Below are 17405 nucleotides of genomic sequence, written 5' to 3' on the forward strand. Positions count from 1 at the left end.
CCTCTTGTGGTTGAAACATTTGTTTTAACGCACCACCCACTTGCCAGTTTACACATGCCCCACATTCTCAACATTACGATTACCTGAATTTGGTGAATGTTCATTTTTATCAAACATTTGACTTAAACATAATAACTCAAACTATCAAATATAAAGGGAACTTTGTTTCCAAGCCACAGCTCTCAACAATAAAGCCGTAAACAAGTCAAGACAGGTCTGGTGGGTGGGCCAAGAATGTTACCCATAGAGCGAGCGTGACTGTGATTGGCTCAAAAGAGCTGTCTGTTAATAGTGGAGCTCATGCTGAAGTGGCTCGGAGGTTGACAACGACAGGTTTCAACGCGGTTCTTGTGTTACCAATTATAACTAGTACAGAACACAGAAGGTCGCAGTTCAGTTCAAAATCCAGGCCATGGAGATGAGGATTTTCAGCTCCGTTCTTCTCTGTTTAAGTAAGTTATGGCAGAATGGCAGATGCTCTTTCTTTTTTTTTTTCTGGGGGCCACACCTGTTTGCGCTCTTTCTCAAAGGTATCGCTCATGTAATGTGTTTATTGTGTGGTTACTACACTAATCAAATTATCTGGATTTATACAACCTTATATTTTGTTTAAAGTTCAGATTCAATCTGTGTGATTGTCACTCTCAATTTGAAGTTTTAACACATATCTGACAATGAGATGGGGATACGCCCAACAGCTAGACAAAATCACCACCTAATAAGGAATTCACAATTTTGTAGCAGTGCTGTTCAATTCAGTCATTCAAATGACTGAATCTATCGACTCTGTTGGTATCATTGCAGTGATGGTGGGGGTTGGTGCCCTCCAAGTGAGCATTGACAAGGATCTGTACGAGTACGCCAGAGGTGACAACGTAACCTTGCCGTGCTCTTTTCAGTCCACGTTTACCAAGCCGCCACTTGTTGTCGTCACATGGTCTGTGGAAGGACTAGAAACTAACGCTGATGAGGTTTGGTTTTTGTCCAGCTAGATATTTGTTTCTGTTTGTCATAGCAACAAGAAGAGACCATTTCTATCTTTTTCTGCTTTTAACTGTCAGACCTAACTCCATTTTTGTATCCTTTCATTTTGTTCTAAAAACATTGCATGTCATTTTTATAATTTATATTAGTATATAAGTATTTTTACTTTATATATTGTTATTAGACATCAGTTCAAGTCATTCATGTAAAACATCCCGTCTTTATTCTGAACAAGGGCGTAGGTTTGCATAGGGACGGTAGGGACATAACACTACCAATTTTTAAGGATGCTCAAATTGTCCCTACCAACTTTTAAGCAACCTTATTTGCATTATATGAGTTCAGTGATATAGGTACTGTAAATTAGATTGTGTTCTCATTTGTTGTAAGGATAGAACAGACCTTACCATTAGTAAGTGAATCATTTTTTTCATTATGTTCAGACTTACATTTATCCCTTTTCATTTGTTGAATGCCCCCCCCCCCCCCCCCCACAGGAAGAGTAGCTTTGCTTCTAAATAATATTACTCAAGTAAAAGTAGTCATCAAAAAAAATATTCAAATACAAGTAAAAAAAAGTTGAAAATAATACTCAAGTAATGAGTAACATTGTTATTAACTGCTTACAATGTTTGTTTTTTAAATCATGGTATATATTTTTTCCTCAGCACATTTTGATTGATATGAACTGTTGTTATTATTACTATACTATATCATTATTATAACCCATTACATGACTATATTAGGTAGGGGTGTAACGGTACACAAAAATCTCGGCTCGGTACGTACCTCGGTTTTGAGGTCACGGTTCGTTTCATTTTCGGTACAGTAAGAAAACAAAATCAAAATGCAAAATATAAATGTGCTAGTTGTTTATTACACACCTTTGTGCTTTCAACAATAGGAACATTAGACTATACAAAGCTAGAAATCTGCTCATAAAGTAGCGGGTATTTAAAGATAATCCAACAACAATTTGTCTTTCAGACCCCGCGTATTGGTCAGCTTTCTTTCTGAAAGAAAGAAGAAAAAAGAAATCTGTGCTAAAGAGAAAAAGAATCCCAATGACACAGATTTTAACATGTATATTATGGGGAGAGATTTGTCTAAAAAATATTCTCACATATACATCCGCGATTCACACATATTTTTGATTGATGCACAAATATAGCCAAGATTTTCACATGTATTTTCGAGATCCACAAATATATTCGTGAGTTTCGCATGTGTTTTTGTAATCCACAAATATATCCGCGATTCTCACAAATACATTAGTCATTTTCACATGTGTTTTTCAGATCTACAAATACGTCCTCCTTGTTTTCCACATGTATTTTTCAAATCCACAAATACTTCTGCAAATTTCACATGTGTTTTTTAATGATGTGCGTGCAATTACCATAACTTGACATTTTTTAAGTATTCAATTTTGCTTGTGAATTGTTGGAGCTGTGTTTTTAACAGCGAACACGCGCATTTATTTTTGAGACAAACGTCACTCGATATTTGACCAAGATTTTCTCACACACAAGTCGACAATTTTCACGTGTCTCAAAACACCTCCGCTTCCACCCGATAGGTGGCAGTATTTAGCGCATAGACCATAAAGGTATGATTCCCAAACTTCAAGAACTATCAAGACGGTCCGTGTACCTTTTGGCCGTTTGTCAATTTGTTGGAGATATCATTTGGTCCAGGGCCAGCCCAGCCTATACGCAGACTATGCAGCCGCTATGGGCCCCTTGGCGTTATTTTGCTTTGGGCCCCCAAATGGCCTGGGCCGGCCCTGATTTGGTCTAAGGTATGGACTATCCCCAATATGTTTCCATTGACAAGTAAGGTCAAAGAAGTCGCTTTCAAAATTATCCATAGATACTGTCCTGCAAACCACTATATGAAAAAATTCAAGCGGGACATTGAGACAAACTGTTTTTTTTTTCTGTGGAAATCATACAGAGACAGTTCAGCACCTTTTTTGTACCTGCTCTTTTTCCGTTTGCATATGGGAAAATGTCATTTTTTGTTTCTATAAGAATCGCAAGAATTAGTGTTTTTATTATTAATCTTCTCATTTTGCTATCGAAATTCTACCTCCACAAATGTATATTAATTTTTTTATTATCTCGCTTTCATAACGAGAGTGTGTGCTACATAAATCTGTTTTTAAAAAAATCAAATAATTCCCTTTCATAATGAGAGTGTGTGCAACATAAATCTGTTTTTAAAAAAAATCAAATCTAAAAGTGGAAAAAACAATATTTGAAAAACTTTGTGAATAATTGATTACAGCATTATTCATTGTTTTGTTTTTTTTTTGTCTCTGATTTGTAATGTTTGAAATGTTTCTGCCCCCTGCCATATTTGTGTTTGTGTTGTTTTTGGTTTGTATTAAAGATGCACGATAATATCGGTTACCAATAATTATCGGCCGATAATGGCAATTATGACGACACACAGATAATCCAGATTTTTGAAAAATTCAACCGATAATGCAATCCGATAATTATATACTTGATTTAGCCTCCAAATGTGCGCAACCGAAGCAGTTTTGTCCACTTCTGAAAATTATACTATTATGACAATGCAGCGAACAGGAAGGGGTTATGAGGGAACAGAAGAAAAGAAACACAAGAAAGAAACGAAACACAAACAATAACAAGAAATACATTGAATGCCTACACTAACTATGCATATGTTGGTGCTATCGTGAGCTAGATGTATTTCCGGTTGACACCATGTGGGGGGCCTGTTGACCAGGGAAAGAAGGGGAGGGGTGGGGAAGTCTCAAAGCTAAGTGATTGGGAGGGGTAGGGTGTACTCAAATCAACTCTGTGATCTAGAACCCAGTAATCGTGTGAATCCCTTGTGAGTGTAAGGCCTTTGGCAACCGACCCTTGAAGTAAATATTGCCATTTGTTCTTATTAAGCCCATACATCTAAAAAAAATTGGTCATTCTTCACCTAAATCATGAAAAAATTGCTTTCAAATGGTTTGAACCATACCTATTCTTGAATTAAGAACATTTCTGACATGTTTTTTTTTTTTTTAGGATTAAGTCTAATAATTTATTGTTTAAAATAAGGCTGTTAAGATTATTTTCAGCTAGCTATTTTTCTTCAAGAAATCTGAGTGAAATACTCTTGAAGCGTTGGCAGATAATTTCACTTATTTCCAATGGCTTTACACTGAAAACAAGGGAATTTAACTAGTTTGAAGGAGGTGTGTTTTTGCAGTGTTGTAATGTTTTTTGTTAGGAATGGCTTACTTTTTAAGGCATTTTTGTGCAACTTAGGTATTTACTCTGTAAGTAATTGTTGCCAAAAGTTTACCATTACACAATGTCAGACAATCTGTCTTTATTTAGACTATTTGTTCACATTTGATGTTGAAAAAAGAGCAATAAATTATAGTTTTGCACAGTAATGTTTTCCCTTGTGCATACTTTAAAATTTTACATAAATCTTTGAATAGAATTATCGGCTTGACATTATCGGTTATCAGTTGGAACGAGGAGGAAATCATCGGTATCGGTTGAAAAATGTATTATCGTGCATCACTAGTTTGCATTGTTGATTCTTCATATTTCAGTTTTTTTTTTTTTTTTTGTTAATAAAAAAATATTGGATGTATTTTGTTTTTCGACTTCATTAAAAAAAAAAAAAAAAAAAAATGTTATTGGAAAGATGGATTAAGGCTCGTTTCCGTTATTGAATTAGCAGTTTTTAATTGGGAAACGGGAGATGATTCATTTCTCAATTTTTTTGTTAACACACATGAAAACAAAAAATGGAACTGGTCTTGTTTTCCAAAATTAGAAGGAAAAACGAATGGCCAACGGACCCAAGACACCTGTTTATCTGTTGCCCGGTGTAATGTCACCCACTTGGTGTCAGTATGTGATCTCTTTTGATGGGTTTGTGCACGCACAACATAAAAAAACACATGTAAAACTCATGGATATATTTGTGGAATACAAAAACACATTTGAAACTCACAAATATATTTGTGGCTCTCGAAAATACATGTGAAAATCTTGGATATATTTGTGCATCTACAAAAAATATTTCACAGATGTATTTGTGAGAATATTTTTGAAACAAATCTCTCCCCATAGTATTTTACAAATGAAATGCCTCAATGAATCTTTTTTTTTTTTTTCCTTATGAATGGTTTTCAAAAGCTTTATTGGTGGATTTTCTCAAGTTAAAGCGCCACACAGAAATTAATCAATTTAATTGTGTAAGCAGGATCTGTGTATTATTCTTATTATTTAATTACAGGTGTTTTAGCTCATTTCAATTTATTTATATGGGCTATTATTTATTTTATTATGTGTTTATATTTTACAAATGTGATGTAGTATTCATTTATATTGTATATTTTATGTTGTATAACTTTAGTTCCTATGTGAATATTAGTTCCTACTTGTTTTGTTGTGGTAGGAGGGTTTTGTATTGAACACGGGGCCGTGTTGGTTATTATTATAGCAGACAAGACGGCAGTAAATCAACAAAGACAAGTCAACTGTGCCCCGATCTACCACTCAAGAGATCTGATGGACTCAAAAAGTGGGTTACGATTGCATATTAGTTTGAAAATCGACCGGATCCACCGTATTTTTACACGAGTGACTTCCTGTCTGCCCGATCCTAGCTACCAGTAGTAGTATTGACGCAGGAGGGTCTCGTCTCGCCTCAAATAATAAACTCTGCCGTTCTTTTCGCGTGCGTCGTGTTGAGCCGCTTCTGGGATGCATCTAACACGCGGCCGCACTGCGACTGGTGTCCATTGGCTGATTGACTTTAACGCCCGCATTTCACTGCGTTCTCGCGGCAGCCACGTTGTCACGCCGTTGACGTTTCTGGGTAATTACTGTATACTGTCCTACCATGTTGGTCCTCATTATAATAGAGAAGACGGACTAAATATAATCTACACAAAGAAACCCACAATGAAGCCTTGAAAAGTAAGAGTTACATTACGTCAGAAACTCGTTCGGTACGCCTCCGTTCCGAACCGAGCACCACGTACCGAAACGGTTCAATACAAATACATGTACCGTTACACCCTTAATATTAGGCCAAAGTAATGACAAAGAATCCTCCAATTCAGACCAGAACAACAATATGAAACAAAGAGCGCGAGTGCCCTCTCGTGGACAAAAAAAACATTGTTTACTCTGATTGGTATAATGAAGTCATGTGGTTGTTTCGATGTCTCATTGGTGAAAGTGAGACTGCCACTGTTGGCATCTCTGGCAATAATAAAGTCAATATGTAGAATGAAGACGAAAAATGTAACCACTGTAGTGTAGGCCAAAGTAGTGGAATAAGACTAGCGTTTCTTCACAAACCTACTCAAGTAAAAGTAAAAAGTATTGTGTGGTAAAACTACTCTAAGAATTACATTTTTCTAGAAAAAGTTACTCAAGTAAATGTAACTGAGTGAATATAACGCGTTACTACCCACTCCTGGACTTGACTTAACCCACCTCTTCCACCCCCACGAAAAGGAGGGATATTAGAAGTGTTTTTTTCAGCCAGCAGCTAATGTAAAAATATGTCAATGTTGCGGAAGTGGGGGAAATACCACTAATTTTGCTAAAGAAAGTCAGACTAGCATAAGAGTTAGCATAAAGTTAAACTGTTTGGACATACTAACCTGCAGAACTACTGCAGTCAGGCCAGCCTCCACAAAGAAAAACAAAGTCAAGCTAGCCGTCCCTCATTTGGATCTTTGTTTTGCATCATGTGCATTACAGTAATGCAATGCAGTGACTTAAGAGTGCAAGTCCCTTTATTAAAAACAAACCAAAAAAAATGGAGAGCTATCCAAGATTGGGTCCACTTCAGGGGGACACTGACGTGAACATGAACAGACATGGGAAAAAAATCTGTGAAAGAAATCACACGTCAGAATTTCATGAGAGTACTTTGGTTTGGGGTAGTCTCGTGTGCCTCAGATGAAGATCGGTCCTTGGATATCTCAGATTATCACCTGAACAGTTATACATGGAAGTTACTATAAATCAATACATATTTATTTTGCATTATTCATTTAGCGTATCAATTCAAAGGTTCATATTCAAATGTTACACCGTCCCTACCAATGTTGAGACCAAACCTACACCCTTGATTCTGAAATACTACAAATTCCAGTAGAAAACTACAAAATTGTAAAAAGCTGTCACCTTTCAGTGTTGAATTTGATGTTTTAACCCCTTTCAGATCCGCATCACATCAGAACAAAGCGCATTTTTTTTTAGTTCGGGATATTTCATGCTTTTATTGATTACTTTTAATGTTAATGTGTTTTTGATGAGAACTGAGCACTTTACGTTATCCTTCTTGAAGTTGCAATTAGTCAGCCATTTTCAAAGAACCAAAAATAGCAAAGAGGGCGTGCCAAACCTCATGATTTGATTTCGATGGGTAAAGTTTCTTCCAACCAGCTCCTCAGAAGTAGCAATCGCAACTAAATTCACTGTATTTATTGGTTTAGAGACACAAACTCGTCATGTCCTTCAGCAGCATGCTCAGGTCTGAAGGGGTTAAATTGGTAATGTTGACATTATACACTAATAATGTTCAGATACAGTAGAAAATGACAAATTTCACATTTTAATATGCTAAATTTCACATTGTAAGGTAACAAGTTTTACATTTTAATGAGACAAATTTCACATTTTAACCCAACAAATTTCAAATTTTAACGTGACAAATTTCACGTTTTAATGCGACAATTTTAACATTTTAACAGTACAAATTTAATGTTTTAACATGACCAAGTTCACGTAACTTGACAAAATACTTGTTTCCAGGCGTCAAAACTTACACTTTTACGCATCAAAGTTCACATTTTAACATAATAAATTTCACTTTGGCAGTGGATTGGGTAAAAAAACGAAATTGTGATGGAGGTAAATACAATATGTACCTTTTTTAATTGCTGGCTTTATCTCGCTACACAATTGTCGAACTGTAGTGTAGTTGCATAGCTTGTAACTCGGTCAGTGAACACAACTCGTAGGAACTGCATTGTTTTGTTTTGCTAAAGTAAAACCGATCGCATTACGACATAAAACTAATCATGTTTAAACATGAAAATTTATCATGTGACCCCAACACATTCATTTCTAAAACGAAGCAAGGTGGACAGTAGACACATATGTCCAGCACGGAGCAGAGCGCTTTAACCATTCCAATGTTGTTCATTTGAACAGAAAGTCATCGCCACCTATTACTCGGCTGGCGCATTGTCAGACGTCAGAAAAGACTACAAAAACAAAGTGTCCATGGATGTGGACCTGGCAAGTGGAAAGGCAAACCTGAAAATTGCCTCTATCACACTCGCTGACAACAAAGAATTTGAGTGCCGTGTCCAAATTCCGGGTGACACTGAGGGAACGCTATACGACTCTGCCCGCTTGGTGGTTCTAGGTAACATTTCTCACTGGATTGAGCGTTAATTATGGTACATACTGAACATTGATTGCTGTCCTTGTGTTGTTTTAGTGGCTCCTTCTACACCCATTTGTCAAATCCAAGGGAAGGCCGAATATGGGCGGAACATCAACCTGACCTGTCACTCAGAGGAGGGCTCGCCACCTCCTCAGTATGAGTGGAAGAGTCTTAATACGCAAAGAATGCCCCACGTGAAAGATCCTAGGACCACTAGCAGTATGTTTAATATCAAATATAGATGCTTTTCAATTATAGATGCTGTAAATGTATCGCAGAAACTTAATTGTGATTTTTGTCTGTCAGAGGGCGGGATTCTGTCTCTATTCAATATCACTAAAGAGACATCAGGATATTACACCTGCACATCCAGTAACAAGATCCGATCTGCCAGCTGCAACATCACCCTCGCGGTCTTGCCACGTAGGAAATTTCAAATTTCTCCAAACCAATACTTTTTTTGTAATCAATCCATCACTCATTGGTCTCCTGTCTGTGTAGCTTCCATGAACATCGGCTCCACAGCAGGAATAATTGCGGGAGTGGTGGCGGCGTTGATCATACTCGTCGTCGTCATCTATTGTTGCTGTTGCCGCAAGAAGAAGGAGGAGGAGGAGGAATATGCAATGGGGTAAAGTTTTGTTCATGTACACACAGGATGAAACCCAAGGAACTAGAGCAGGGGTCCCCAAACTTTTTTGCACCACGGACCGGTGTGATTTGGGTCTTTTTTTCACGGACCAGTGTACTGTCAAATTTTTCACCCTTATAAAAGTTTGCTCCCGAAGCTTTTGTGGCGATGAAAAAAGCCCTCTTTTATATTCAGTTGGACTCTCAGTGTTATCCAACGGTTCTAAAAAACTATTTATATCATAAACATACATGTGCAACACGAAAATGGCGTAAATTAATGCTTAACGACACAGCGAAGTTGTTAAGTGAGAGAGCTGCGTGCAGTTGTTGTGTGCAGCTAACATGGCAAAAGTAAGTTAAAATTCCTTTCTTTAAAGAAAGTTTGTAGTGTGTACTTTGGAATCTCTGCATTCACGGTAATTTCTAACATTATGTGCATGCCAAATTTGTCAGAACACCGGCAATGTGCGGCAGAAAAATACAGTAAATATAAAATAATATTAGTTTTTAGCCCCGTCGTGTTAGGTGCAGGGAAAATACAACTCACCCGCTGAATCAGTGAACTTGTTTCGTTGAGACAAGATGGTCCCGAGATGGGAGCTTGAGAGAAGCCCGCTTCACAAAGATACGAGGTTGGAAATTGTAGCACAGTTTTTGGTGGTCTTCTAGCGATTTCAGGATATTCCGAAATGACTTTAATCCAGAACCTCGGTAGAGTTATTGTCTCAAATGTATATTTAAGGTTGCCGTCATTTGCGATCTCTACAAGCTCATGTTTCTGTTGCACAGACATGCTCGAATCACTCGGGTTTATTCACATACGGGTCACGAATCCACTCCTTTAGTGATTGGGAAGTAGCATAGATTTTGTTTTCTTTCGAGGTTGTAGGCTCATCTTCTGGCTCGTCAGGTGCCCTTTTCCCCGTAAAAAAAACTGTCCAAAGACATCTGTTTTTCAGTCATTCTAGTGTGGAGGCTAATTATTTCCGGTGACAAATGTGATGGGCGACGACCTACGTCATACGTTATTATTGAGGCCAACGGCACATAGATATACAAAACAAGATGTACTGCTAACACTCCAATCAATGCATTTCTATGACGACCTCCTATCGTGTAGTTGTATATCTAGAGTAGACAGGGATATTGGTGTGTTAAGCGGCACAGGCCAAATTCAATCGGCCAGAATGCAGTCGTTAATAAATTATTTATTATTTCTGCACGGCCCGGTACCAAATGCGGCACGGACCGGTACCGGTCCGTGGTCCGGTCGTTGGGGACCCCTGAACTAGAAGGTGCTTTCATATTTCTGTGTTAACTTTCACGTAGAGTGTAAAGCTGCATTGTTGCTTTCACATTTCAGAGTTCCCGATGAAAGGCCCGACAAAGTATTGGACAGTAATGGACCCGAGAGGTCAGCCGACAGATACATCGACGATGAGGACGAGTACAGAGTGAGGGCCCCTCTTCGAGACGGGGACGAAGAACGGCGCGACCAAAGCCCCCGCAGGGATCCTGACGGCCGCCGTAACGACTATGACGACCGCCGCAGCGACTACAACGACCGGCGCAGCGACTACGATGATCGCCGCAGTGACTACGACGACCGGCGCAGGGACTATGACGACCGCCGCAGTGACTATGACGACCGGCGCAGGGACTACGACGACCGGCGCAGGGACTACGATGACCGTCGTAGCGACTACGATGACCGGCGCAGTGACTATTCAGATGCACATGATAAAAACAGAGACCGCCATGAGCGCTACAACGATGACCGCCACAACCGTACCGATACCCGCGATAAGTACAGAGACCGCTACGATGAGGACAATGAGAGAAGCAGAGAGCGCTACCGTGATGACAATCGCTACGATGAACCTTACGATGCTCGGGAGAGGTCCCCCGACCGAAGAGACGACTGAGACCCCCAAATTATTGATCATCAACTAATTTTTTTTTATACCCCACCACAACCTTTTTTTTTTTTGCGCAGTTTTTTGCGCAGTAGGAACTGCGTACAAACGAGGTCAGGAGATGGCATCGTGGTGTGAAGGTGCTATAACACCTGCAATTTAGCAAAACTGTGCTAGTATCTCTGATTTTGATTTCTAAAAAACAAGCAAACAAACAAAAAATCGACAAAAAAGAGTCTAAAATTTTAAGACACTTGTCATGTAGGGCACTCTTATCCTGCTGCCATTGACAGTTCCTCAATGGGAAGTTCAGAATTTTTGACATTAGGCTTAATCTTCGAGTTAGCGGGTGTTTAATTAGTCGGTTGAGTTGATTTCAACAAATTCTGTGCAGTTAGTTTGTTATTCATTACTTTAAGACAGGGGTGTCCAAACTTTTTGCAAAGGGGGCCAGATTTGGTGTGGTAAAAATGTGGGGGGGCCGACTTTGGCTGACGTCCTTTACGTAGAACAATATTTTTAGGCAAATTTTAGCAAGCCATTTTGTGTGTCACATTTGCTTTATAATTTTTAAAAATAATTTCAACAATCTCGCAACTAGCCTGTGTGGCGTTCTCTTTTGACTCTCGGGCTCTTGCGAGCAAACTTCAAGTTGCTTAAATTTCTCGCTGTGTATCTTCCCTTTAATTTTGTCATACATGTCAGTGTGTCTTGTTTGGTACTATTGCCTCACATTGAACTCTTTAAAAACAGCGACTGTCTCTTTGCAAATGAGGCAGACACAGTTGTTGCATATTTTAGTGAAGAAATAGTCAAATTTCCACCTATCCTTGAAGTGTCGGCCAACGCAGTCAACTTTCTTTTTTTTTTGTGTTGATTATCGCCATTTTAGAAAATTGTAAGTAAAAGGTCACAAGGGGTTAATGTTGCTTAGAGTGCTGCTGCCTTTTAGTGGGTAAATGAGGAGCAGCATTTAGTGTGTAAGCTACTTAATACGCTGGTAGCAGTGCTTCTGACCAATTCATTAAGTCTGTGTGCGGGCCAGACGTTATTGAATTTATGACAGAGACTGGGGGCTGGATGAAATTTGATTACGGGCAGCATTTGGCCCCCGGGCCGGACTTTGGACATGTCTGCTTTAAGGGCTCCGGAGTGGCTAAGCTAATGGGAGTCAATGAGCCCGTCCTAGCATGCTAAAAAAACAACAACATAGGCACGCATGAAAATCACCAATGATGCATGCAATCAATAGTGTTGGCTATGTTTTTAGGATGAAGTTAATCAAACTTACCATTGCATGTCAATAACTGTAGTATGAACAGCAACATTTGTAATAGGTAACAGGCTGCAGAGCGGAATGATTGTTTTTCCACCAGTGTGTTTATGTCGTAAACAGTAGCAAGTATCCACAGTTTATAATGTTCCTCGTTCTTCATATGGAATTTGTGGAAACTCTCATTTGCCCGTTTCTTATGTCTGTCTAAATTTTGTAAATTTCTACTTTAAATTCTAAAAATGTCATCTTGATGTAAATTTTTTATTTTACGTCTTCAAACCCATCTTAATATAAGCAGCTACTCGTGTTTTCTACCTCCACGTGTTTAATATCCTGTCAATGGCTATATAGACATTTCTCTATTGTTCCTGCTTCCATTTTTAACTTTTTCTTTGAAATACTCGAGTCACTTCCAGATAGCTAGTATCAACTAGTAGCTAAAACACAAGAACAAAAGTTTTAAACAATTATGTAATGTATATTTTGTTTTTTGTTTTATTATAACTCTAGGTTGATGTTTTTGTTTGTTTGTTTGTTTTTTTAAGCAATGAATGCTTCTGTCACAAATCTGTCACGAGCGCAGGTTGTTTTATATGTATGTGAGTGTAATTTTATTGCTGTTCACTCAAGTTTGGTAAATGTCCTCCTGCACCGTAATTTTTGATGGGTTTATATTATATTGTACACTGTTTGTTGAGTTACAATTTACAATACGTTGTGTTGTTTATGTACTTTAAACTGTATATGTTACCTTCTGTTAGGGACCCCTGCTACTAGCCCAATATTTTTTGTTATCTGCTTTTAGGTAATCAAATGTCTAATCTCCACATGATGCCGTGATGTGTTGCAGTTTTGTAAAACTAGGTAAATGGCATTCCATCTTCAATTTTATGAAATAAAATTAGGATGAGATTTTTAAAACATGGTTCACTGGACTGTGTAGACAGTAGAGGGCGATGCTGCACCTTAGAGGAAAATAGTACAATTAAAGCAGTAAATTGGTAGTGGAATAACAAAATTAAGAGAATTGTATCATCCCAAAAATGTTTTAGATGTTACCTAATGGAATTATCGATTCCGCAACGGTGTCTGTTTACTATTAGTGACATAAAGCTTTAATTTTATCCTGAAAAGAAGTTGGTGACAGGAAGCATGTCCGTAGCGTTCTTATTGTGAAAATCCTTCGCGGAAAGAAATGTTTACATTGACGCTCTGACCCGTTACGTGCCTCAGTAAAATTCAGACCGCTACGTTCGAACATTGGACAGCAAATTAAAGTTAATTTCAGAATGAAACGAAAGAGAAGAGAGCGCAATGTCCACTTGGACGAACTAAAATTCATCTCTAGTGTCTGGAATATGATTTTCATACCGAAATGGTGGATTTCAGTGGCTTTTTTGGCAGGTAGGTGGACAAAAAAAAAGAGCAGGTTCATGTTCGTGTACCGTTAAGAGGGTTAATGCACTAACTCGTTTTAAAGATGAAATAATACAATCATTTCAGTCCAAATGCTTTTGATGATAAGTGCCATTGAAAAGTGTCATTTTTACTAGCGCTCAGTAATTTGAAAGTTAAGTAGAAGGTGTTGAAAGAAGTTTTTTATGTGCAACAAGTTCTGTAGTTGACTGTTAAAACCAAGTCATGAGTGAATAATCCGAGTTGGGGGGTTGTGGATTAAAAGAGGTTTGCTAGACAATAGCCAGGACCTCATTTTTTTTTTTTTTTTAAGACTTCTAATGAAAAATTTGGAAAGCATCTCTGCTGAAAAATCCATCATTTGCTGTTTTTGTACCAGCAAGATCAATACCAAAAGACAACAAATCCAGCTGGAGTTGATCAATTTAATAAAAAATTGATAAAACTCCTAATAGTATGAAAATGGAAACTCACAAATTTTGTCTACAAACTTGGAATTTGTAGTAAGTAGCTTTAGACATTCCTCCACTCCTCTGCATGATCAAAATAGTGAAAACTGCTAAAACTGAATGATTTTAAAATTTATACCTGTATCTTTACAGTCAATTATTCAAGGATTCGAGTCAAGACAGCAAACGCCACACCCTCTTCTAATATTCCAACAGGAACCCCCCTACTCCCTGTTCTGTTTATATGTTCTCTTCAGGGGGGGATTTTGTTCTAAAAAAGTAATAAAGCGTGGGTTGCCCGAGACTGTCCTTGATCCTAGGAGAATAAGTCCTCTGTCTTTGTTGCTGCACTTCCTAGAAGTCAAGAGAAAACATCAGCGGGATTTCTAACTTGAGCCTGTTTTGTCCCAAAATGTTTCTTCGGTGCTAAAATGTCACTGAAATGGTTTAAGAAAGCGGAAAATACAAGCCCGTTGTCAGGGATATTCTACTCCCATTTTTCACAGTACCACAATGTACCTTGAAAAGTAAAGTGTTGTAACTAGGTTGTTAGGCTCCAATGTACTTCTTTTGTATGCTTGACTTTTATAGTCTGGAATCTCTGGACGAAGTACAAACTGTTGCCTTGGAGTCCAATACAGTGGAACCTCTAATGGAGAACAACATGCATCAGTTTCTGAAATTCTTATGCATGAAAATAATCATAGTAAAGATAAACAAGCCTGTAGAAATTGGCTGAAAAAGCCACAAAGTCAGGAACGCTGAAATGAACCTGCTCAAGATGATATGAACGCAAGTCAGCGGAGACAGGAGAAGCAACTGCATGCACGCCCTCAAACACCTGATCCTTGGACCTCGTGTTTTCACAGATGTTAGCGGGTGTGGATGTGTGGGGGTGGTGTATATCTTCACAGGCTCCTGAACTCATCACGTGAAGCCAATGCCTGCAGCTTCACCGGCTCCAAAACAATAGCAGTGCTGATAAAACTGTTTCTAGAAAAATACTCAACCTTGCTTGTGTTCTTCCACAGGTCTCCTCCCGGAGCAGTGTTGTGGAGTTCATGTGTTAGTAAGAGATGAGAAGAAGTACGCCATGCTGTTTCAGTCGGTGGTGTTGCCCTGCAATTTCAACAGCGTGTCCACCCAAACACCCATAGTGCAGTGGGTCTACAAGTCGTATTGCCGGGACCGCACCCGGGATTCTTTTGGCTTCTCCGAAAGCCTGAGCGCTGGCTTGGGAGGAGCGGGGTTGTTGGGAGGAGGAGGTCACGAGAATGGGAAGAAAGCGAGTTACCTGGACTGCTCTGACAGCAGTCGTACGGTGCGCACAGTGGCCTCCGTTTCGGGATCTTCCATCACGCTGTCTGAGTACTACAAGAACAGAGATGTTTCCATCATCAACAGTAAGGACCCATTTTTTGAAGGAATCATACCAAATGTTAGGTACAAAATCATGTTTCAGTTCCCTTGATGGTGATATATATCAAATCCATTGTGACCGATAGAGCTGGCTGTAACTCTCCCATTCAAAATGTGTTAGACTTCTATCGCTTTCAATGGCACCGATTGTAAAAGTTGTCCTCAGAATTAAAATAGAATAGAATAAAATAGAAAGATTTAAAACTCAAAAGACTATTTTATATCTTTAAGACGAAAGTACAATAAGGCTAATGTAAAAACACAGGTTACAGTGTACACAGATTAGAAATAAAGAGAATAAGAGATATCCTGGGAATAACGTTGGTTGGAGGCTTTCACAGACACCGACTCTGCGCTCCCTGTGCGGGGGGAGGGGGTGGGTTCTGGCGCGATTTTATAACCCGGACATTACGTCTTTTTTGATCGGCATCGGCAACAAAATAAACCACAGATTTCCAAAGATGGACGATGGACCCTCTTCTTCGGCTTTACGATCCAGTAGCAATTTAATTTCGTTATTTTTTTTAAGTTTGATTTTACTATTTCCAGTTTGCCATGTTGATAATTTGCGATGTTTGTTTACTGCTTTTGGGCTTACTGCGAAGAAAGAGGAAATGACAATTGGCCCGCCTTGATATTTACGTCATGAGCCTTCGTGCTGTTACCCGTGAATTTAACCCCTGCCTTCACTCATGCCTCGTCCTGGGAAAGTCCTGGTCGTGATACTAAGACAAGACCTGTAAAATGTCCGCGTAATTTACGTGTCAGTCGACTCGGGGTGGGAACCTCTTGGTACCTCACGATACGATACGATTTGCAATACAAAGCTCACGATAACGATGATCTGACGATATGGCGATACAACGATTATCAATACGTTGGTCAGGAAATCAGTCTTGGATATTCTACAAACAACTAATAAACAGAAAAACAAGCTTCTGCTGTGAATTGGAATGAGTTTATCACTAGTTGACGTTCAATCCATTTGAACTGGGAGGGTGGCAGCGAATGAACGAATGTCCCTCCCACTTCAAACGGATTGAACGTCTATGGCCGGTAGTGGCAGCCAATGCCAGGCAATGAGGTAATTTTGGGCCATTTAAGGTCATTTACCTGTTCATTTTCAGTTACTTCCTGTTGATTTTGGGGTATTTTATGGGTCTCTTCCTGTTTATTTTGAGTTACAGAACAGGAAATGACCTGGGAATCACCCAAATGAATAGGCAGTGACTCAAACTCAACAGAAAATGATCTGTAAATGGCCTAAAACGAACAGCAAGTGACCTGTAAATGCCCTGAAAATCGGACAGAATGACTGTGAATGCACTGGTTTTGAATGAATGAACGTTCCCAGTCTAAATGGATTGGGCGTCGAGCTCCGACAATGTAGCCTCAGAGTTAACTGAGACACTATTATGGTGGAAGATTTAGGTAGCAACTTGTTTGTTCATTAAAATTTTTTTTTTTTTTTTAGACATTGACACCTTTTTAAAACGATATCTCGATTCTTGGCAGGAGCATATCGATAACCTTCTGGGATACAAAGTATCACGATATATCACGATTTCGATATTTTGTCACACCCCTACAGTCGACCCGGGAAATTGCTTTCACACATAAGGGCTACCCGTTTAAATCCTACGATTTAAACGGTGTTCTGCAGCAAGTGGTGATCTAGTTGTAATATAACTGCTATAATGTAACTGTGCAACTGTTGCATATGCAGTACCCAGATTAAGCAGTACCCGGAAAGAAACGGTCTCTTAATCTGTTTTGGCTGTTATGGCCCTGTAGCGCCTGCCAGAGGGCAACAGGTTGAAGAAGTAAAAGATGTTTTCTGTTTAGTCTTTT

At 38.9% G+C, this 17405-nt stretch overlaps 2 protein-coding genes across 6 annotated transcripts in view; both read left to right on the top strand.

Moving 5' to 3' along the window:
* Positions 1-267: 267 nt before the first annotated feature.
* Positions 268-13177, top strand: LOC130923466 (cell surface A33 antigen-like). Its single transcript, XM_057849205.1, has 7 exons — positions 268-452; positions 805-971; positions 8208-8424; positions 8500-8664; positions 8752-8868; positions 8947-9076; positions 10442-13177. Exons 1-7 carry the CDS (start codon positions 413-415, stop codon positions 11001-11003), a joined length of 1398 nt encoding a protein of 465 aa, XP_057705188.1. The 5' UTR covers positions 268-412; the 3' UTR covers positions 11004-13177.
* A 286-nt stretch (positions 13178-13463) lies between these two features.
* Positions 13464-17405, top strand: part of LOC130923441 (immunoglobulin-like domain-containing receptor 2) — a 29884-nt gene continuing 25942 nt past the window's right edge. For 3 of the 5 annotated variants that reach the window (XM_057849161.1, XM_057849193.1, XM_057849186.1), the window contains exons 1-2: positions 13465-13674; positions 15167-15538. In XM_057849161.1, the coding sequence (XP_057705144.1) occupies positions 13560-13674; positions 15167-15538 (487 nt within the window). In that variant the 5' untranslated portion in view covers positions 13465-13559. Of the gene's footprint in view, positions 13675-15166; positions 15539-17405 lie in introns of all 5 variants that reach the window. The other 2 variants (XM_057849168.1, XM_057849177.1) reach the window with 1 other exon arrangement.

This window comes from Corythoichthys intestinalis, chromosome 1 (assembly GCF_030265065.1).
Source record: "Corythoichthys intestinalis isolate RoL2023-P3 chromosome 1, ASM3026506v1, whole genome shotgun sequence".
In the NCBI taxonomy this organism is placed as follows: Eukaryota; Metazoa; Chordata; class Actinopteri; order Syngnathiformes; family Syngnathidae; genus Corythoichthys; species Corythoichthys intestinalis.